This window comes from Mastomys coucha, unplaced genomic scaffold, assembly GCF_008632895.1.
Source record: "Mastomys coucha isolate ucsf_1 unplaced genomic scaffold, UCSF_Mcou_1 pScaffold23, whole genome shotgun sequence".
NCBI classification, from domain to species: domain Eukaryota; kingdom Metazoa; phylum Chordata; class Mammalia; order Rodentia; family Muridae; genus Mastomys; species Mastomys coucha.
Window position 1 is genome coordinate 28,979,384 of NW_022196906.1, and position 17,641 is coordinate 28,997,024.

A 17,641-nucleotide genomic window follows, 5' to 3' on the forward strand; every position below is an offset into this window, starting at 1 on the left:
TCTCTCTCTCTCTCTCTCTCTCTCTCTCTCTTTCATCTCTCTCTGTCTCTCTCTCTCTCTAGGGTCTCTGTCTTTCCCTGTGATCGTCACTTCCAGTCTCTATGTTGTATGCTTTGCCTCCCTCAGTTTGCCATGCGGGTCCCTCAGTGGGCTCCCCATCTCCCACTTTCCATCTCCTCCACCTCAGACCATTTAGCACTTGAGTGTGTGGCTTCTTATCGCATCAGATGAGAAAACAAGCTGCCCCAGCTCGGGATGCTGAGGGCCTGCTGACACCAGTCAGGACTCAGCAGAGATTAAAGGATGTAAATGCTGCCTTTGAGTTACCAGAGGCCCCACAACCTTTACATGGAGAGAATAAACAGACATTTCACAGACAGGAAGCTTGTACTGTGGGCTGAGAATCCCTTCCCACCATTCCCCCCAAGTGGAGTGGAAGTTGAAGTTAACCTGCACATGCCTGGGGCCAGGGAAGCCAGTGCACCAGAGATGGATGTTCAGTTCAGTTCAGACCCTGAGTCACAGAGGGACCTGCACCAAGCACCCAGGACTATCACAAACAGCCACTTCCAGGGCATCTTGCTGAGGTCTCCCTCACTCTTCAGGAAATCCATCGCCATGGTCCCTGAGTGATAGGATCCCTGGCTTTGCCCTTCCCTGTCTTCCTGTCTTATTCTTTTCCCCATCTGTATGTGAATCTCTTCTCCCTGCAGATCCACCACTTGTCAACTTGTCGGTAGAACCACAGCCAGTATTGGAGGACAACATCGTCACGTTCCACTGCTCTGCAAAGGCCAACCCAGCTGTCACCCAGTACAGGTGAGCATCACTGCTGTGAAGACAGCTTGGTCTAAGGCTACTCCACCCCCATGCCTGTCATGTGGAATGTCACACATGGCCACAGTACTGCTTCACAGTAAGGTGTCCAAACAGCCTTCCTCTGCCCACACATGCCAGACCCACCTGCTAGCCAAGCAGACTCTCTCTTTCATTCAAGCTCAAGTGCACCCCCTCTGCCAAGGAATCAGGGGTGCCCCTCCTCCTTCAGTGGTTTGTTTATTCCATATTTCTGAAATGACAGAACAAGGCTGAGACACATGTTGAAATCACTAGCAGAATGGGTAAGTCGGTGTCCTTAGCACTGTATAGTTGGCCAGAACCCAAAGGGCACCTGGAATCCTGCAGAGCCACCCCCTCAACCTGTATCCTCATCCACAAAACTGATAAAGACATCACTGTCTTTCACATGCCTGTCTCCGCCTTCTGACTGCAATTTAGTGACTTATGGCTCTCAGCATGCAGTGTATCGCATGGAATAAACTAGGCATTCCTTACATGCATCTGACTGATCAAATAAACTTTCAGAGCTGTTCCTCTGGGCACCTCCCTGCCTGTGCATAGCACCACATGGCGTTCCAGGAACTAAGTGATCTCAAAGGTTGATGTTTTGTAGAGCTTCCCATGAATCTAACTTCCCACCCACCCAGGCTTGATGGTAGAGCCCAGCATCACTTCCACTCTGGATACAAGCTATTAAACTGCAGCTTCTGCAAGTGGCAAGAATGCTAATGGTCCCAGCTAAGGAAAGCAATGATGAGGGATATGGAGGAGAGGGAAGACATGAGGCATGAGGCTGAGTGGTCCCAGCAGGTGGGAGAAAGGGCAATGGGCCACAGAGAAAGTCATGGTAGACTCAGGGTGGACATAGTGAACTGCTCTGGCTCCCTGCAGTGTGGATAATAGAGCAGCTGTGGGGCCAGAAATCAGGAAGGTCTACAGCTTCTCTATCCATTCCTTCTGAATTAACTCTCGCCTCACTGGAAACAAGAAGATCAGATGGCCTCTGACATCTACCAGAAAGATAAAGAGCCTCCTATTCCTAGGAATCCTATGGTCCAGTCAGGTCCAGAGGCTGGTTTGGCCTGGATCTGGTACTATCCAGAAGTGACAAAAGATGCAAAAGGAACTAAAAAGGTGCTTTTCTCTGGGCTTCTAACTGTCCCTGACATCCCCGTGTTTCTCTCCTGTGTGCTCCCAGCTCTCAGCTCAGGGTCCCTAGACAGGTGTACTCATCCCAGGAGACACTTCAAATGCCAGCTCCTTTCTCATCCATAAGCATCACCCACCAGACAGGCAGACAGCCTGTCCATTGACCATCACCACAATCCCCCAAATGCCTAGGGAGCCTAAGAGACTGGGACACTCAACTCCCATTTCCATGTCACTGCCAGACTCCCTGTTGTCTAGGGGCTCCGTGATCTGTTGAACAGAAAGCTTGGTACCATGGCCCAGATAGTCATCAGCCTTCACCCAAAGGCCCGAAGCCTTCCAGCTGCCTCCTGACCTCAGCAGGGTACCCAGCTGCTGAGTCTGACTGAGAGAACAGAACAGCAAGAAGAAGGAGAGAGTATGGGCAAACACGGGGACGCCATTTTGAAATGTGTCTAATCAAACATGAATAACTAGCAAATCTGGGTGAAGAAAAGATTAGAAACTAGTTGAAATGAAAACTTCTTCATCTTTCTCTTTGAAATTTGTACTTCTTCAAGCTGACAATGTAATAAGTAAACACAGAGAACATGCAACTCCCCTAGACTATTGGGTTCTGTAGGACTCCCTTCCTCTCATACTCTGAAGCATTCTGAATCCTGCATGAGTTCCTGGTAAAGAAGAGAGACAAGAGTGACTGGGCTCCCTGCAGATGGTCACTGTTCTTATTACTATCAATTCTTAGAGCCTTCTTATTAGCTGAGGTATCTATGGCTGTGGAAGGACCAGCTTGGACTTGCTTTAGGCCTCAAAAGGACTTAGAGGCTCTTATGGCCCTGAAGAAGAGGTGGGAAAACTGGGCTGGGCTAGAGAGGTGAGAAGAGAATTGGGGCTCCTGTTCAGCCCCTTCCCTTCAATGAGGTCTTGCCAGAAACATGCCAGATTCATTTTCCACATAGTGCTAAGAAAAAGGAGAAAATGCCTTAAACAAATCTTTATCCTAAGTACATTGGTTTTCCCCAAATGACGTTGACAAGATTACAGGGATCTTTGTTTCTTCTATTTTCATTTATCTTGATTGCTTCCTCCTGGGTCCATCCAAGAGGTTGTAATCTCTGAAATTAGACATGTATCCTCTCTCTCAACCCTACCCTGGGATGGGATCTGATGGCACATGGAAGCTGCCACTCCACTGCCTGAGGAACTCAGGGACCAGGCTCAAGCACAACAAGAAATGCTTTGGGCTCTATTCTCTGAGGTCTTTGCAGATATGGGATTAAAAAGAACACAACTGTACAGGTGAAGCATGGAGGGGCTGTTTGACACACCAACCTGCAGCAGTGACATGTTGGGTCTCTTGATTCTGTGATATAAATAATTAATCCGATTACATTTGTTCAGACCAAATTAGACATCGATTGGAAAGGCTTAAGCAGTTCAAGCAGGATCTGGGAGAGATGGTAATGATGAGGTGGCAGACTGGGCAGAGGAGGGTAAGCAGGCAGCTGCTCTTTGGATCCCAGATCCTGTGGCCCAAAACTGGAATGAGATATTCTTAGCTCGTGTGCTTCTTGAAGGGCCCTCAGAGATCTGTTTAATGTGTGAAGGAATAAGGGAAGGGAAGAATGATTAGATAGTCAACAAATAAGCAGAAAGCACTTAGGGAGTTGGGGGAAGGGAGTCACCTTCCCCGAAAGCCCTGGGTTCAACCCTCCAAAATCTAGTCCTAAAGGCAATTCCTTCCTCCTTCTATGACCCTGAAACAGGAGGGTCAGAGAGCATCCCTCATGCCTTCCCTCATTTGGAATCTAATGGTGAGCTGGTTCAGATCTCTTCTGAGACAGAAAACTTCCCATGGCAAGCTGTATCCTAGTTCTTCCTCTTTGGGTGAAAAGAAAAGCCAACCTGGCCTAGAAAGTGCAACCACAGATCCTGGAGTTCTGGGTTACAAACCTGCTGGGCCCCAGATGTTCCAACAGTCTGATCTTGGTGAGCATGGCCTTCCCTAAGCTCCCCAGTGAGTGCTCCAGGAAGATCGGAAGAAGCTCCCAACTTCTCCCAAAGAAAAACAGCCAGCCTATCTGAACCAGCACCCCTGGGCACAGACACAGGTCCAGCTATAAGCATCAAGTTCAGAGAAGGCTTACCTGAGCTTCTCCCCACCCACCTCTCAGCTATCAGCCCCTTATCAGCCTCACTGCAGTATCTCACCACTTATAAGCCCTCCCTTCAACAGGGCGGAAGGAGTAGATGCTGGACACTGATCCCCAGCTGTGTGTCTGAACAGAATTAATCCACCTCAGGCAGGGGCCGTGCCTAACTATTAAGTCTGGTCATTAAATTAAAGTTAGAAATTGAAACGACTCATGAATAACTCATAATGGTTTGTTGGGAAGCTCCTTAAGCTCTCGGGGAGCTACGGTTTGCTCTGTTGTTAAACTATAATTGTTATTATTAATCGTGTTCTTAATAGTTACTCGATATTAATTCAAGATAATAACCACATAGAGTCAGTCTAGGTGTTCCATGGGATGCAGAGAAGTGACCGTCTCTCTTGGTGCTAGACAAACTGCACTGAGCCAAGAGCTAGGGAAAAGATGGAGGAGACAGAATCTGTGTGACCAAGACAGGTCCAGGAGCAGAGAATAGAAGGGAAGAGATGTTGCTGTGGTCAGAGGATGGCAAGTACATGGACTAGCAGTGGGCCCTAGAGGCCTCTCCAGCTTTACAAACAGCCCAAGACAGCTGCAGATTCCCAGGAGCCTGGTTAGAAGTTCTAGGGGTTTTTTTTATTAGATGTTTTCTTTATTTACATTGCAATTTTATGCCCTCCAAAAAGCCCCCTATCCCATCCCCCCTCCCTGCTCACTAGCCCACCCACTCCTGCCTCCCTACCCTGGCATTCCCCTGGGGCATCAAGCCTTCATGAGACCAAGGGCCTCTCTTCTCATTGATGTCCCATAAGGCCATCCTCTGCTACATATGCTGCTGGAGCCATGAGTCCCACCCTGTGTACTCTTTGGTTGGTGGTCTAGACCCTGGGAGCTCTTGGGGTACTGGTTGATTCATATTGTTGTTCCCCCTATGGGGCTACAAACCCCTTTAGCTCCTTGGGTTCTTTCTCTAGCTCCCCCATTGAAGAGTGAATATTGTCATCTAAATTTAAGCCAAGGAGCTTTTCCCTTAAGAATCTGTAATCTAAATGCACATAAGCATGTACATGCATACTCACACATGTATGTGTGCCTATGAGGCACATACACCTGCACACATGCAAACCCTCAATACACAAATACATACATATAGACATATACACATGCACTCACACTTGCACACATGCATACCTTCACATGCACATACATACACATATGTACATGTTCATACTTTCACATATCTATTCACATGTATTCATGTACAGATGAATATTTGCATACACATACACATGTAAACCCCTTATATGAACACATAAGCACATATTCACACTTTTATTCATGTAACTCCCCCATGCATACATGCACACAAATACACACAGGCAAACCTTCATAGGCACACACATGTACATTCTCACAGATATACACACATGTAGACACACTTATATACACGCATATATTTAAACTTGTACACATATAAACATTCTCATGTACACATATACACATATATATATAGATAGGCACATAGACAAATACTCACTTGCACACAAGCAAACCTTCATAAAGTACATATAGGCATACATGCCTATATGTATTGCTTGCACACACATGAAAAGCCTCATGAGCACAGGATGTGAATACATCATGTACACTTTTGTACATGCACACACACTCACATGCCCCTTTGTGCACATGGCAGTCACCTGGTGTCTGGTCCAATATTGTAATCACTACTCCAGGGCTAAGATCAAGTGGTGCCTGTGGCTCTTTAGTCTTTTCCTTTCAATATGGTACTGATAGGCTCATGAGCGACATTTCCTACCCCCTGGTCCACACCCAACCAGGGCTAATGGATCTGTGGCCTCAAGTATCTACCCTTGGAAGAAGGCTGAAAAGATTGACAAGAAGAGGAAGGGGGGCATGATGAGGGACCTATGTTGGGGCAGAAGCTAAGAGAGTTGCTGAGTGAGGACATAATGCAAAGATTCAAAAACCTACATCTTCTTACCTAGTCTGGAAACCAAACTTCTTGAAGCCTATTTTATCTGTGTGTAGGGGGGTATGCATACTCATATGTGTAACATCCATGCATGTATAGGGCATGCATCGTTAGCCCTCACATCTGACATCATACACTCAGCCTCCCTCCTTTTCCTACATGGCCCAGTTTGGGGCCCAGGATAGAGCTCAGAGCAGTGTGGCCAGGCTGTCTGGAGACTGAGAGTTGAATTAACAAATAAATGACCTGGCCACCATGGGATGACCTGCCAGGTAACTCACCTCCCAAATAACCTACTTGTCAAGTGCCTTTGACTACTTGGTGACCATGGCTCAAAGGCAACCACCTGCATGACCACCTTGTGAGTACAAGCTCTTCTTCTCGTTTTCTTGAGGGATTAGTGGGTCCAGCTTCCAATAGAATACCCCCCCAACAGACCTCTGACCTCCATTGCAGGTGGGCCAAACGGGGCCACATCATCAAGGAAGCATCTGGGGAGCTGTATAGAACCACAGTGGACTACACGTACTTCTCAGAGCCTGTATCCTGTGAAGTGACCAACGCCCTGGGCAGCACCAATCTCAGCCGCACAGTGGATGTGTACTGTGAGTGTGGGACTCAGGGAACCCTAGGAGCAGGCAGTGGGTGGTGTGTAGCTGAGACTCAAGCTAGACACATCACACAAAGCACAATGTACATGTTGCATTTACAGCATCTCCTAGTACCACTCCTGTTAGGTTCCTTGACTCATCCCTATAAGGCACCATCTCATAGTGCAGTGACTAGTTACTGAGCACTGGGAGGCCTGACCAGGAGGAATCAAGCCAGTGTGACTGTTCTGGTGCCCATGGATCACAATCACCTCCCAAGGGCCCTACCTCCTAATACAACCACACTGGGGTTTCAACATATAAATCTGAGTAGCTACACACATATAGTCCATAAGTATATCTTATTTTCCCTATTATCAAAATGAAGGAGATGGACTCTCAAGGACATGCAGAGAGTAAGTGTCAGGATGAGGACTGAAGCCAGACAGTAACCAAATCCATCACCTGTACACTCACTCCACTGTCCCACTGAGGGGACTCGTGGACAGCTTCCTTTTCCCACCATTGGCCCAACAGATGAAGCCAACCTACTTTTGAGGACTAGCCAGATGGACGTAAAAAAAAAAAAAAAAAAACGGAGGCACACACCTGTAATCCAGGCACTCAAAAGGCTAAAACAGGAGGATTGCCTTGAGTTTGAGGCCAGGCAGGGATACATAGTGAGTTCAAAGCCAGTCTGAGATGCTTATCACAACCTTATATATAATTAGTTCACGTACTGCCCATTAGTATGTGAATGTTTTAAAAGCACTTTCACAAAGTTGACTTTGCCTGACCTTTACGTCCCACAAACACTCAGTAAATGTATTGTCTTACCTGTTACATCTTGAAACTACTCTCTCTCTCCCAGTTCTAGACAACTAGTTCTAGTTGTCTTCTCAAAGGAGCACTCCAAGGCCTTCTTGCACAGCTCTCCGCAAAACCCAACCACTATAAGGAACAGGCTTAGTCTACAGGCCAGGGTGTTAGACTAGGTCAGACAAGGACTCACACATTCTGAGTAGAGGTGCCATAGGTGGGGCCAAGAGCTAGACTACTTCTAGAAAGCTAAGAAGGGGTCTGAGGTGTCTTGGATAGAAGACACTCTGTAAATACCTAGAACAGTGGACCAGGTCATTTCAAATCATGGTCCCAATGCCCAAGATTTCTGGAGCAAGAGGTTCCCTCAACTTTCTGAAGCCAGATTGAAAAAAAAATAAAAGGAACTGTAAAAAGAATGGATTGAAAGGTAAGTCAAGGTAGAAATTGGCCTAAGTGCCTTCGTCCTGTGACTGGTACCACCTAGTCCATAGACCTAAGAAAGGTTGAGCCTGGACAGAAGATATCTCATCCTCATTTCCAGAGTCCCACTCCTGTACCTCAGGCTAGGTTCAGAAAATCAAAACCTGAGGGAGTGGGTTGATGGAGGTGTTGGTTGAAGTGATGGAGCGTTCAAGTGGATTGAGGTGACTAAGTACTCAGCCGCCTCCCTTCCTCCAGTTGGGGGTGTGTGGGAAGGAGAAGAGAGCAGGAAGGCTCCCCAGAGCTCCCCAGCCCTCCTGAGCCCACTTCCTCTTTCCTCCCCATCACAGTTGGTCCTCGAATGACCTCAGAGCCTCAGTCCCTGCTAGTAGATCTGGGCTCGGATGCTGTCTTCAGCTGTGCATGGATCGGCAACCCATCTCTGACCATCGTGTGGATGAAACGAGGTTCTGGTGTGGTGAGTTCTCAGGCCACGCTCCAGGGTCCTACAGCAGAAACTGGGGTATGGATGGTGGAGCAGGCAGGAGGGTTTGGGGGAAGCCGATCTCTATAGTAAGTCCCAGAAAGAGGAGCAGGAATTTGAGGTCTTCTCTGTACCCATGTCACTCTGAACACGCTAAGCATAAGGCACTTTGCCCTAGTACTAGAAAGATCTCTAAACTTTCCCCCAGTTAAACTTAGCCTTAGTCGGTGGGTGATGATGGCACACCTTAAATCCCAGCACTTGGGAGGCTGAGGCAGGAAGAGCTTTGTGAGTTTGAGGCCAGCGTGGTCTGCAGAATTGAGTTCCATGACAGCCAGGGCTACAAAAAGAAATCCTACCCTGGAAAAACAAACCAACAAAAACATTACCTTTAATCTCAGCACTAGGTTTTGTGGTTAGGCAGAAGGAACCAACCTTTGAGTAGTCTGTTATGTACTCACAGGTGCAGCACCGGTTCAGGTGGTGCCATTGCCCCCTTTAGATGGATGAGCCTCTGAGACAGTCAGTAACTGACCAATACCATGCAGGTATTTAGTGCTGGAGTCAGGAATAGCTAGTGTCCAAGACTAGCTACCTTCCAGCTACCTTCCAAGGGGATGCTAATAATGACTCGGAAAACCTAGATTCAAGGACCCTCCACATTCAGTTGTGGGGTAAACTTACCCATGGGGAGCTGGGAGGTCACATCCTTCTCTCCCTATGAAGAAGCCATGGGTCCTTGGTTAGTGAATCCCACATTCCTGCCACCACCATGCACCATGCAGGCCTGCATCTGGAAAGGGGTCTCCATGTGTGTGGGTCTCCTCTCAAATCCTTCAGACCACTACCTGTCTCTTAACTCTCACTTCACCCTAGTGTTTTGTTTTGTTTTGTTTTGTTTTGTTTGAGTTTTTTTGGTTGTTGTTTTTTTTTTTAAATTTGGTCTTTTTTGTTTTGTTTTGTTTTTTTGGTTTTGTATTTGTTTTTTGGAACAGGGTTTCTCTGTATAGCCCTGGCTGTCCTGGAACTCACTTTGTAGACCAGGCTGGCCTCGAACTCAGAAATCCACCTGCCTCTGCCTCCCAAGTGCTGGGATTAAAGGCTTGTGCCACCACTGCCCAGCCCTCCCTGGTGTCTAAAGAGATGCTGGAGTCTGTATCAGCAATCTACCCCTGGCAGAGAAAGCCTTCCCTTACTCTTTGTATCTGATCCTCTTCCCTCCTTCTAGGTCCTGAGTAATGAAAAGACCCTAACCCTCAAATCTGTCCGCCAAGAGGATGCTGGGAAGTACGTGTGCCGGGCTGTGGTGCCCCGGGTAGGAGCTGGGGAGAGAGAGGTGACCTTGACAGTCAATGGTAAGGACCCCACTCAAACACCACAATGGGAGTGGGGAATTCGAAGGAGGAGAGAGCAAGGCATCTTGGTACCAGGTGTTGTACCCAAAGGGGAGGTCACTGACTCTAGGCATTGTTGCCCCTAACGCAGCATTCTATCTGTCTGTGGAGGTAAAGATAAGCTGGTAAGTTTGTGGATCTTCTCCTCTTTTTCAATACCTTCCAAAGGATCTCAGTAGAGGAGTGTGTTAGGTGATGAATTTTATCATGGCCAATAAAAGGAGGTCAGAAGTCACAGGGTGACCATATTCCTTTATCTACCTTTTGACCCAAGGCCCATGACAAGGCCCACGGAGAGGTTAAGGGCACACCTCTCACTTCTCATGATCATCCACTTCCATTATATTTGGGCTGCTCAGCCAGAGACACATATCACTATCCCCAGGGACCAAGCCTATGGGGGTGGGGAAAAATGCACTCAGTGGGAGTTCATTGACGGTTGCTTGTGAAAACACTGAGGGGTGGTAGTTATCAGACCAAACCTGGATGCTAGGATGAAGGTGGCTATAAAAAAAGCTAGAACCAACTCAGGCCAGACTCAAGAAGTCTGACAGCAAGATAGAAGTTTCAAGATCCCAGTACAATGCACACTTGGGCTATGGTCAGAAATCAGGGTTGCCTCTTTATAGGAGTGAGAAACGCTAAGGCCTGAATCCCACCACCACTGTGCACCACTGTGTGCTGGTGGCTGCCTCAGATCAAAGCCCTGAGCTTCAGGTCCTTGTGTGAGGAGGCTTCAGGGTCCTGGCCCGAGAGCAGGGTGTGAGGCAAATTCTGGAAATGATCCAAAGTGACTATATCTCAACACAGGAAGCCACCCACAGACAAACTCATCTCTTCTTCTTTGTGGAAGAAAATCAAGCTCAGCTTGGTGTCTTCTCAGCATCCCTGCGCTGTCCCCATTACTCAGCTCCTACCCAGTAGTTCCTCTTCTCACTCCGGAAGGGCAGCTGCTGCAGAGAGATGGTCAATCTACCCGAGCTACCCAGACCACAGAGCATTCACACACCACCTCTCCTTGGCAGAACCCAGACTCCCAAGCCCTCCTGCCTTTCCTGTGTGTCCCCAGGATGCCACCAATAAATTGGCACTGCAGGGCTAAAAATAACAGCATCTGATCGCGCCTTGGTATATCCATGGCAACACAGGCTGCAGCCTTTTCCTGCCGCGCCTGTGTCTGACACTCCACTCAGCGAGCCAGGCCACAGTGAAGTCAGCAACCCTCCCCACTGCCCGTTCTGGGGAGGGCGCTGAGGAGCCAAGCTGCCATGCCTGTTGTCAGCTGTGACCCACCCCCCACTCCAAGGCTAGGGACCCTCAGACACACACTTGCCTGGAGCTATTAACTGAGCATCCTTGTGTCTAGGGGAGAGGAAGGAGGGGCTGGCATTTTTACTGTTGCTTTAAGACATTCAGGCACTTCTTATTGGGAACTTAAAAAGACTTTAGTGGGGAAAAAAAAATCTCTCCCTTTGCTCCTAGGAAACACTACACACACACACCCCTCAGATGGACCCACATTCCAGCCTAAGCTCTGGCATCCATCCAACAGTTATTCTCTCCAATTTCCCCCCTCACCCTGCATGGCTTTCCTGGGTTTCTGGGCAGAGAACAGCTGAAGGAATTAGCAAGAAGGAAACTGCCCCTTGCTTATTCTCTGCTAGTCACCATGAGACTGGGGACTGGATGAAATGACCCAAAGGGAGGAATCTGCCAACCACCACTAGGGCTAAGACTGTCTATCCTGCCTGCAGTTGGAGACCGGGTAGAGGGGTGAGTGAGGCTGGTAGACAGGGCCGTGGGGTCTAGAACACAGCCATCTCATAGCTCTCCTCCTATGAGTGACAGTCAGACCCATGGCCTTGGGAAATGAATTGGCAACACTATAATCTGACCTGGATCAAAGCAGGTACCAGGGGGAAGAGGGGGATGGCTGCCAATTACCCATTAGTTCTCCGAGCCCGGTTTCCTTTATCCTAGTTTTTTTCATTTTCTTTCAAGAAGCCCAAAAACGTATATGTATTTGTTGACAGCTTTTAGAGACCCGTGAACCCCCTTGGGGATTCCTAGTTCCTGGGAAATGAAAGGGAAAGTTTTTTTTTATGATATCCATCACTTAGCCCAGCTGCAAAGCGAAGCATCACCAAGGTTCCACGGGATATGGAGCCACTGTGGCTTGGAGCCAGCTGGTTCTTGGAGCCGAGGAACCTCTAAAGCCTGCTGAGGACAAAGTTCTTACCTGGAGGTCTCCCGCGTCTGTGCCCCAGACAGAGCTATTTCCATTCCAAACTCAGAAGCCATCTCTCCCAATACCTGTTTTTCCCCTTGGCTGAGAACCACTCATAGAAATGCAAATCTGTTTTAATTAAGGTGGTTAATAAACAGCAATTATGTTTGCGGCAATTTTTGTTTTGTTCCCAGCATAATTTTTTTTGCCTCTTCTCAGGATCTCTCCCTCTTACCCATCTTTCCTGAGGTCTAAACCCCAGCCATCACCTCAGGAACTGGGAACATGGGAGAATGTTTTCATACCTATTCTCATCCTTCAATCAGCCCAACCCAAGCTAGGTAGAGATAAAGGGCAGTTAACTGGAAGTGTTGGTGAGATGGGCTTCACTCCAGGTGGTATCTCTTAGCTTGCACACACACACACACACACACACTGATTGGGATAATACTGGGTCAGACTTGGAGCTGTGGTTTCAACTGGCCTGGCTGGTTGTGTATGTGGAGAAAAACAAGATGATCTCAGACCTGTATAGGATTAGGCTATGAGCTCAGCTAGCCAGACTTCTCTTTTGCAAGGTAATTCCCACCCTTGGTGAAGGAACAGCGCCACATTCCTTCTTGGGCCAAGGGATACCCAATTTCTTAGGCAAGTTTGCCCTCTGCTGGACAACTGAGAAATTGCTTGAATTCCAACAAGAGAGCAAGGCTGGATGGCTCTCTCATTCCATTCCATCTGCTCTTCTTCCTTGCAATCTCTCTTATTGATGCTTGCCTCAACTCCCTTCCCAAACTCACCATCTCCTTTGCAAAGCATTCCCCATCTGCATATAGAATTATTCTCTCTCCTCTGAAGTCAGTTAGTACTTTATCTCCTGTGGCATGAACACTCACCACCTTTTATGTTATTTGTGTCTTCTGGGAATTCTGTCTTGGATGCATTCACTCAAGATCCCAGGAGAGGTTTATGATGGAATGCCTAATTTATTTTCAGGTCCTCTACCTCGCACTCTACCTTGCATGCACAGGTCTTCTGTAAATGTTTGCTGAATGCTTGGATTGGTGAATGCACTTCTGAACCCACCAAAAAAGGGTGCCCACTGGGGCTCTGTCCTTCCCGTATCCCAACATGACGTCCTTTTCCCAACAGGACCCCCCATCATCTCCAGTACACAGACCCAGCACGCCCTCCATGGAGAGAAGGGTCAGATCAAGTGCTTCATCCGGAGCACACCACCGCCTGACAGAATTGTGAGTGCTCCTGGGAGGGAAGGTGGTGAGGGCATCCACCGAGCTCCTAACCCCCAACCTGCATCCAGGGGTCATTTCTGCCAACACTTCAGTGCCCCTAAAACTGGTGCAAGCCTTGGAGATTCCCTTCCCACCATTGGGATGAAATGATACCTATCTGGGTCTTGAGACTATACCCTGAAGATGAGCTAAGAGGAGGCAGCCTCCTGTCTCAGAGCAGGCAAGCTTGGGGGTATATGCACCTCCAAGTGCTAACATTGATGATGCGGACTGAATTAGGCACCCTGAGGGCAGGGGGCAAGTGAAAACAGCTGCAGGGATGGACAACCCATTTCTTTTCTTTCCTGGGCTCCAAGCCTGTGTCATAAAATTGTAAACTGGATACAGTTTACTGCCAGCAATCCCTGCGCCTCCCAGAATTATCCTCTTCTGGCTCTTCTCCTGGTGTCCAGGAGGTACTCTGGAGAAGTCCCCTCTAAAATGGTCATTGTATTGTCCTTTCTTCCTCTAATCTCAGAGCCACCAGGGTAGACTAGGCACAGCCTGCCCAACCCCTGACCCCCACCCTGAGTCCACCTTCCTTGTACCTTGATGTTTACATTTCTTTTATTAAGAAAGACTTAAAAATTAAATAATTTAAATGTTTATTTACATTATGGGAGTAGGGTGTGGAGGTGGACTGAGAGCTGTGGTGAATGAGTAGAGATCAGAGGACAACTTTGTGAGATCAGTTCTCTCCTTCCACATTTATATAGGCTTTGGAGATCCAACTCAGGACACCCAGCTTCTGTGGCAAATACCTAACCCACTAATCCATCTTTCTAGACACGACATCCCCCTCCCTCCCCCCACCCCACCTGCCCCATTGATCTGAAACTGGTAGCTGCTGCAATATAAAAAACAAAGAAAAGGGGAAAAGGAGAGCATTTTGTAGCACGTCTGAGGGCAAGTGTTACTTTAGGAATCCCTTGCCCCAATGATGGTGTCTTAGTTACTTTGTATCACTGTAAGGAAACAGGAAAACCAAGTTCATTTACAAAAGAAAGCATTTAATTAGGCTTACAGTTCAGAGGCTTAGATAGAGTCCATGATGGCAGAGCAAAGGCATAGTGGCAGGAATAGCTGACAGTTCACATCTTGGTATGCAAGCAGAAGGCAAAGAGTACACAGGGTGTAGCACTAGTCTTTTTGAAACCTCAAAGCCCACCCCTAGTGATCTACCACCTCCAACAAGGCTACACTTTCTAATCCTTCTCAAACAGTTCCACCAGTATAGATCAAGTATTCAAACATATGCACCAATGGGAGCTATTCTCATTCAAACCAGGATAGATGGTCTTACTAGAGGGCTGCCCAGAGGCCAGCTCTGCAGTGTACCAGTGCTGGAAGACTGTAGCTCAGATGGGCACTGCTCAAATAAGAGCCTATGTGTGCCAGAGGTGCTGCCTAGTAAACTAAAACATTGTTAGAGGATTATTGCTATTAAATGTTGTCCCAGGCATCTGGTTCATTTGCTGTCTGAAAGTTTCACACAACATTGCAAATGATTGTACACAGTAACTATTACCTCTGTCTCTCCATTCACTCTTTTTTTTGAACTGTAAATGTAACTTGTGGCCATTGTAGAAGATTCCCCCCTCAACCACCCTTGAGCATTTTTACATCTTCTTTTTCTTTGTAGCTATTTATTTCTAGGCTAGTGGTTCTCACTAGCCCCCCTAGATGCAGCTGGCAGTGTCTGGTGACCTTTGTGGTTGTTACAGTGGTGAGGGGTGCTGGCCTTAGTGAGTACAACCAAGGATGCCACAATAACTCCAGAGCTGGGAAGGAAGCCAAGCCCTCACTTGTGCTTTCTGGCATTGAACATGGAGCAAGATTACAGAAATGGTGGACATGATAAAGTTCATACAATGTCACCCCTATAATCAAAGAGGGATGGAGATGATGGAACACCCATTTTGAACATATTCCCATTTTTAAAAAGTTCCCAAACTAGTTGTAATGGCCAAATACCATGATCTCAACAGTGGGAGGTGAAAACAGTGGATAAGCAGTTCAAGATTGTCTTCTGTTACATTCAGAGCTGAAGAGCAGTCTGGTAATAACCTTCCTTCAAAAATTTGAAGGTCTCTCCATCTCTCCAAGGCTCAGCACCAGGGAGCACCAGGGAGCACCGGCAAGGAAACCCAGACAAGTGGCCATGTGGATGGTTACATTGCTGCCACAAAGGCTCCCTTCTTGCCTATAAAATGTTCTCAATGCAGAACTACATAGGGTGCCCTTCAGGGAGGGAAATATCCTCTGAGGTATCCCCAACCTGAGATATGTATGGATATGGTCAGTAGGATATGTATACATGCAGTGTGTGTGTGTGTGTGTGTGTGTGTGTGTGTGTGTGTGTGTGGTATGCTATATACTGTGTTGCACATGTGCATGTGGTATGTGTGACACACATGTATAATGGCATGTATATATGTTAGGGTATGTATATGTGCATCTGTATTGATATGTGTTGTTGGTATATGTGTGTTGTATGAGATATGGTATGAATATACAATGTGTTGTATGTATATTTATTTTTGCATGCTGGTAGAATTCAGTGTCTAATATGCTTTTTGGTGTCATAGAATGTATATGTATTTGAAGTGCATGTATGTGTAGTATGTGGTTTGTGATATATGTATGTATATATATATCTATGTAGACATATATGTATATTTGTAGTATGTGGTATGTGATATGGTTGATATGCATAGATGGTATGACATACGTTTCTATGTTGTGACTATACTTATGTGAACAGTGGTACATAACACACATATGCATTGTGATGTGATATGGCATATGAATACTTCTGAATGCATAGTTTGTCGTGTGTATGTGTAGTGTTTGTAGTATGTATGCTTATGCCATATGTGTGTGTAATGTGTTGTTCATGTGTATTTATTTTTATAGTTTGTTGTGTAGTATGTATACTGTGCTTTTGTACATGTTGATATATGTATGGGTGTTGAGTACTTACATGTGTTTTATAATGTTCATGTGTAGGTGTGTTTTTAGTGTGGGGTATGTGCATGCACACATATCAGTGTATGCACATGCTGGCCATATGTTTGACAAAGGATCCATGTTCCTGCATGATAGTGTGCTAGTGTGGGTTGTTTATATTTGTGACATGTATTTAGGTTTGTAGTGTGTGGCATATGTATGCAAATACATATGTTTGTGTCGGTGGTGTGTGACAGTGACTGTGAACATGAGCCTAGTTATGTTAATATCTTGAAGGGGTGATATAGTTGATATGCATAGATGGTATGGCATATGTCCAGGTATGATCTCTCCTAATCCTGCACAATCCCGCAGGCCTGGTCCTGGAAAGAGAATGTGCTGGAGTCAGGGACATCGGGGCGCTACACAGTGGAGACAGTGAACACAGAGGAGGGTGTCATCTCCACACTGACCATTAGCAACATCGTGCGTGCTGACTTCCAGACCATATACAACTGTACAGCCTGGAACAGCTTTGGCTCTGACACAGAGATCATTCGACTCAAGGAACAAGGTGAGAACTGCCAGGGTGCCCAGGGGACCAGGGAATGCAGGCCAGATCTAAGGATGGGGCTCATGCCCTTCATCACTGCAGTGCAGCCTCACATAGCTACCTTCTGCAAAGGGCACTCTGGCCCCACCAAAGGAACAAAGACTACTTGAAAGTGATGGTCTCCGGGACTGTTCAAGAAAGGGTGACCACAGAGTGAGCTTGGCTGATGGCAGTGATAAACACCCAATGGTGTCAAACACCCTGGCTTCCACACATTCTCTCTTCCCCCGAGGGCTCTGAGCTGATGCCCCGAGTGCCCCTGCTAGGTTGTGCTTGGACATACATGCTGAGGAACCAACCCAAACATGATACAACATCAGAAGTCCCAAGAATGGGCCAATGCTAAAACTAAAGAGTAGCAATGCTTACGTGAGGGAGTGGGGGCTGGGCTCAGACCACTTGCAACCCCCAGGAGATACCTGGACCACTGTACCCTAGAGGAGATCCTGGAGCACAGAGAAGCTGGATTTTTAGAGACAGGGAAAGAGTAAGGAAGCTTACCTCGCTGTAATCCATCATTATGACCCTATATGCCCACTGCCCTAGCTCCTAATCAGATAGATGCTAAGAATTTGGTCTCATGCTAGACAGGGTAGTATGTGCCTGTACTCTCAGTTATATAATAGACTGAGGTAGCAGGATCATTTGAGCCCACACATTCAAGACCAGCCTGGGGAACACAGCTTGTCTTTTTGTGTTTTTCTTGTCTCAGAAA

The 17,641-nt window shown here is 47.1% G+C and overlaps 1 protein-coding gene across 5 annotated transcripts in view; it reads left to right on the forward strand.

Moving 5' to 3' along the window:
* Kirrel3 (kirre like nephrin family adhesion molecule 3) overlaps positions 1 to 17,641 on the forward strand; it is a 553,650-nt gene that overhangs the window by 523,886 nt on the left and 12,123 nt on the right. For all 5 annotated transcript variants that reach the window (XM_031344058.1, XM_031344060.1, XM_031344059.1 and 2 more), the window contains exons 7-12: positions 714 to 819; positions 6,595 to 6,743; positions 8,321 to 8,448; positions 9,683 to 9,809; positions 13,225 to 13,325; positions 16,689 to 16,887. In XM_031344058.1, coding sequence (XP_031199918.1) covers positions 714 to 819; positions 6,595 to 6,743; positions 8,321 to 8,448; positions 9,683 to 9,809; positions 13,225 to 13,325; positions 16,689 to 16,887 — 810 coding nt within the window. The remainder of the gene's footprint in view (positions 1 to 713; positions 820 to 6,594; positions 6,744 to 8,320; positions 8,449 to 9,682; positions 9,810 to 13,224; positions 13,326 to 16,688; positions 16,888 to 17,641) is intronic.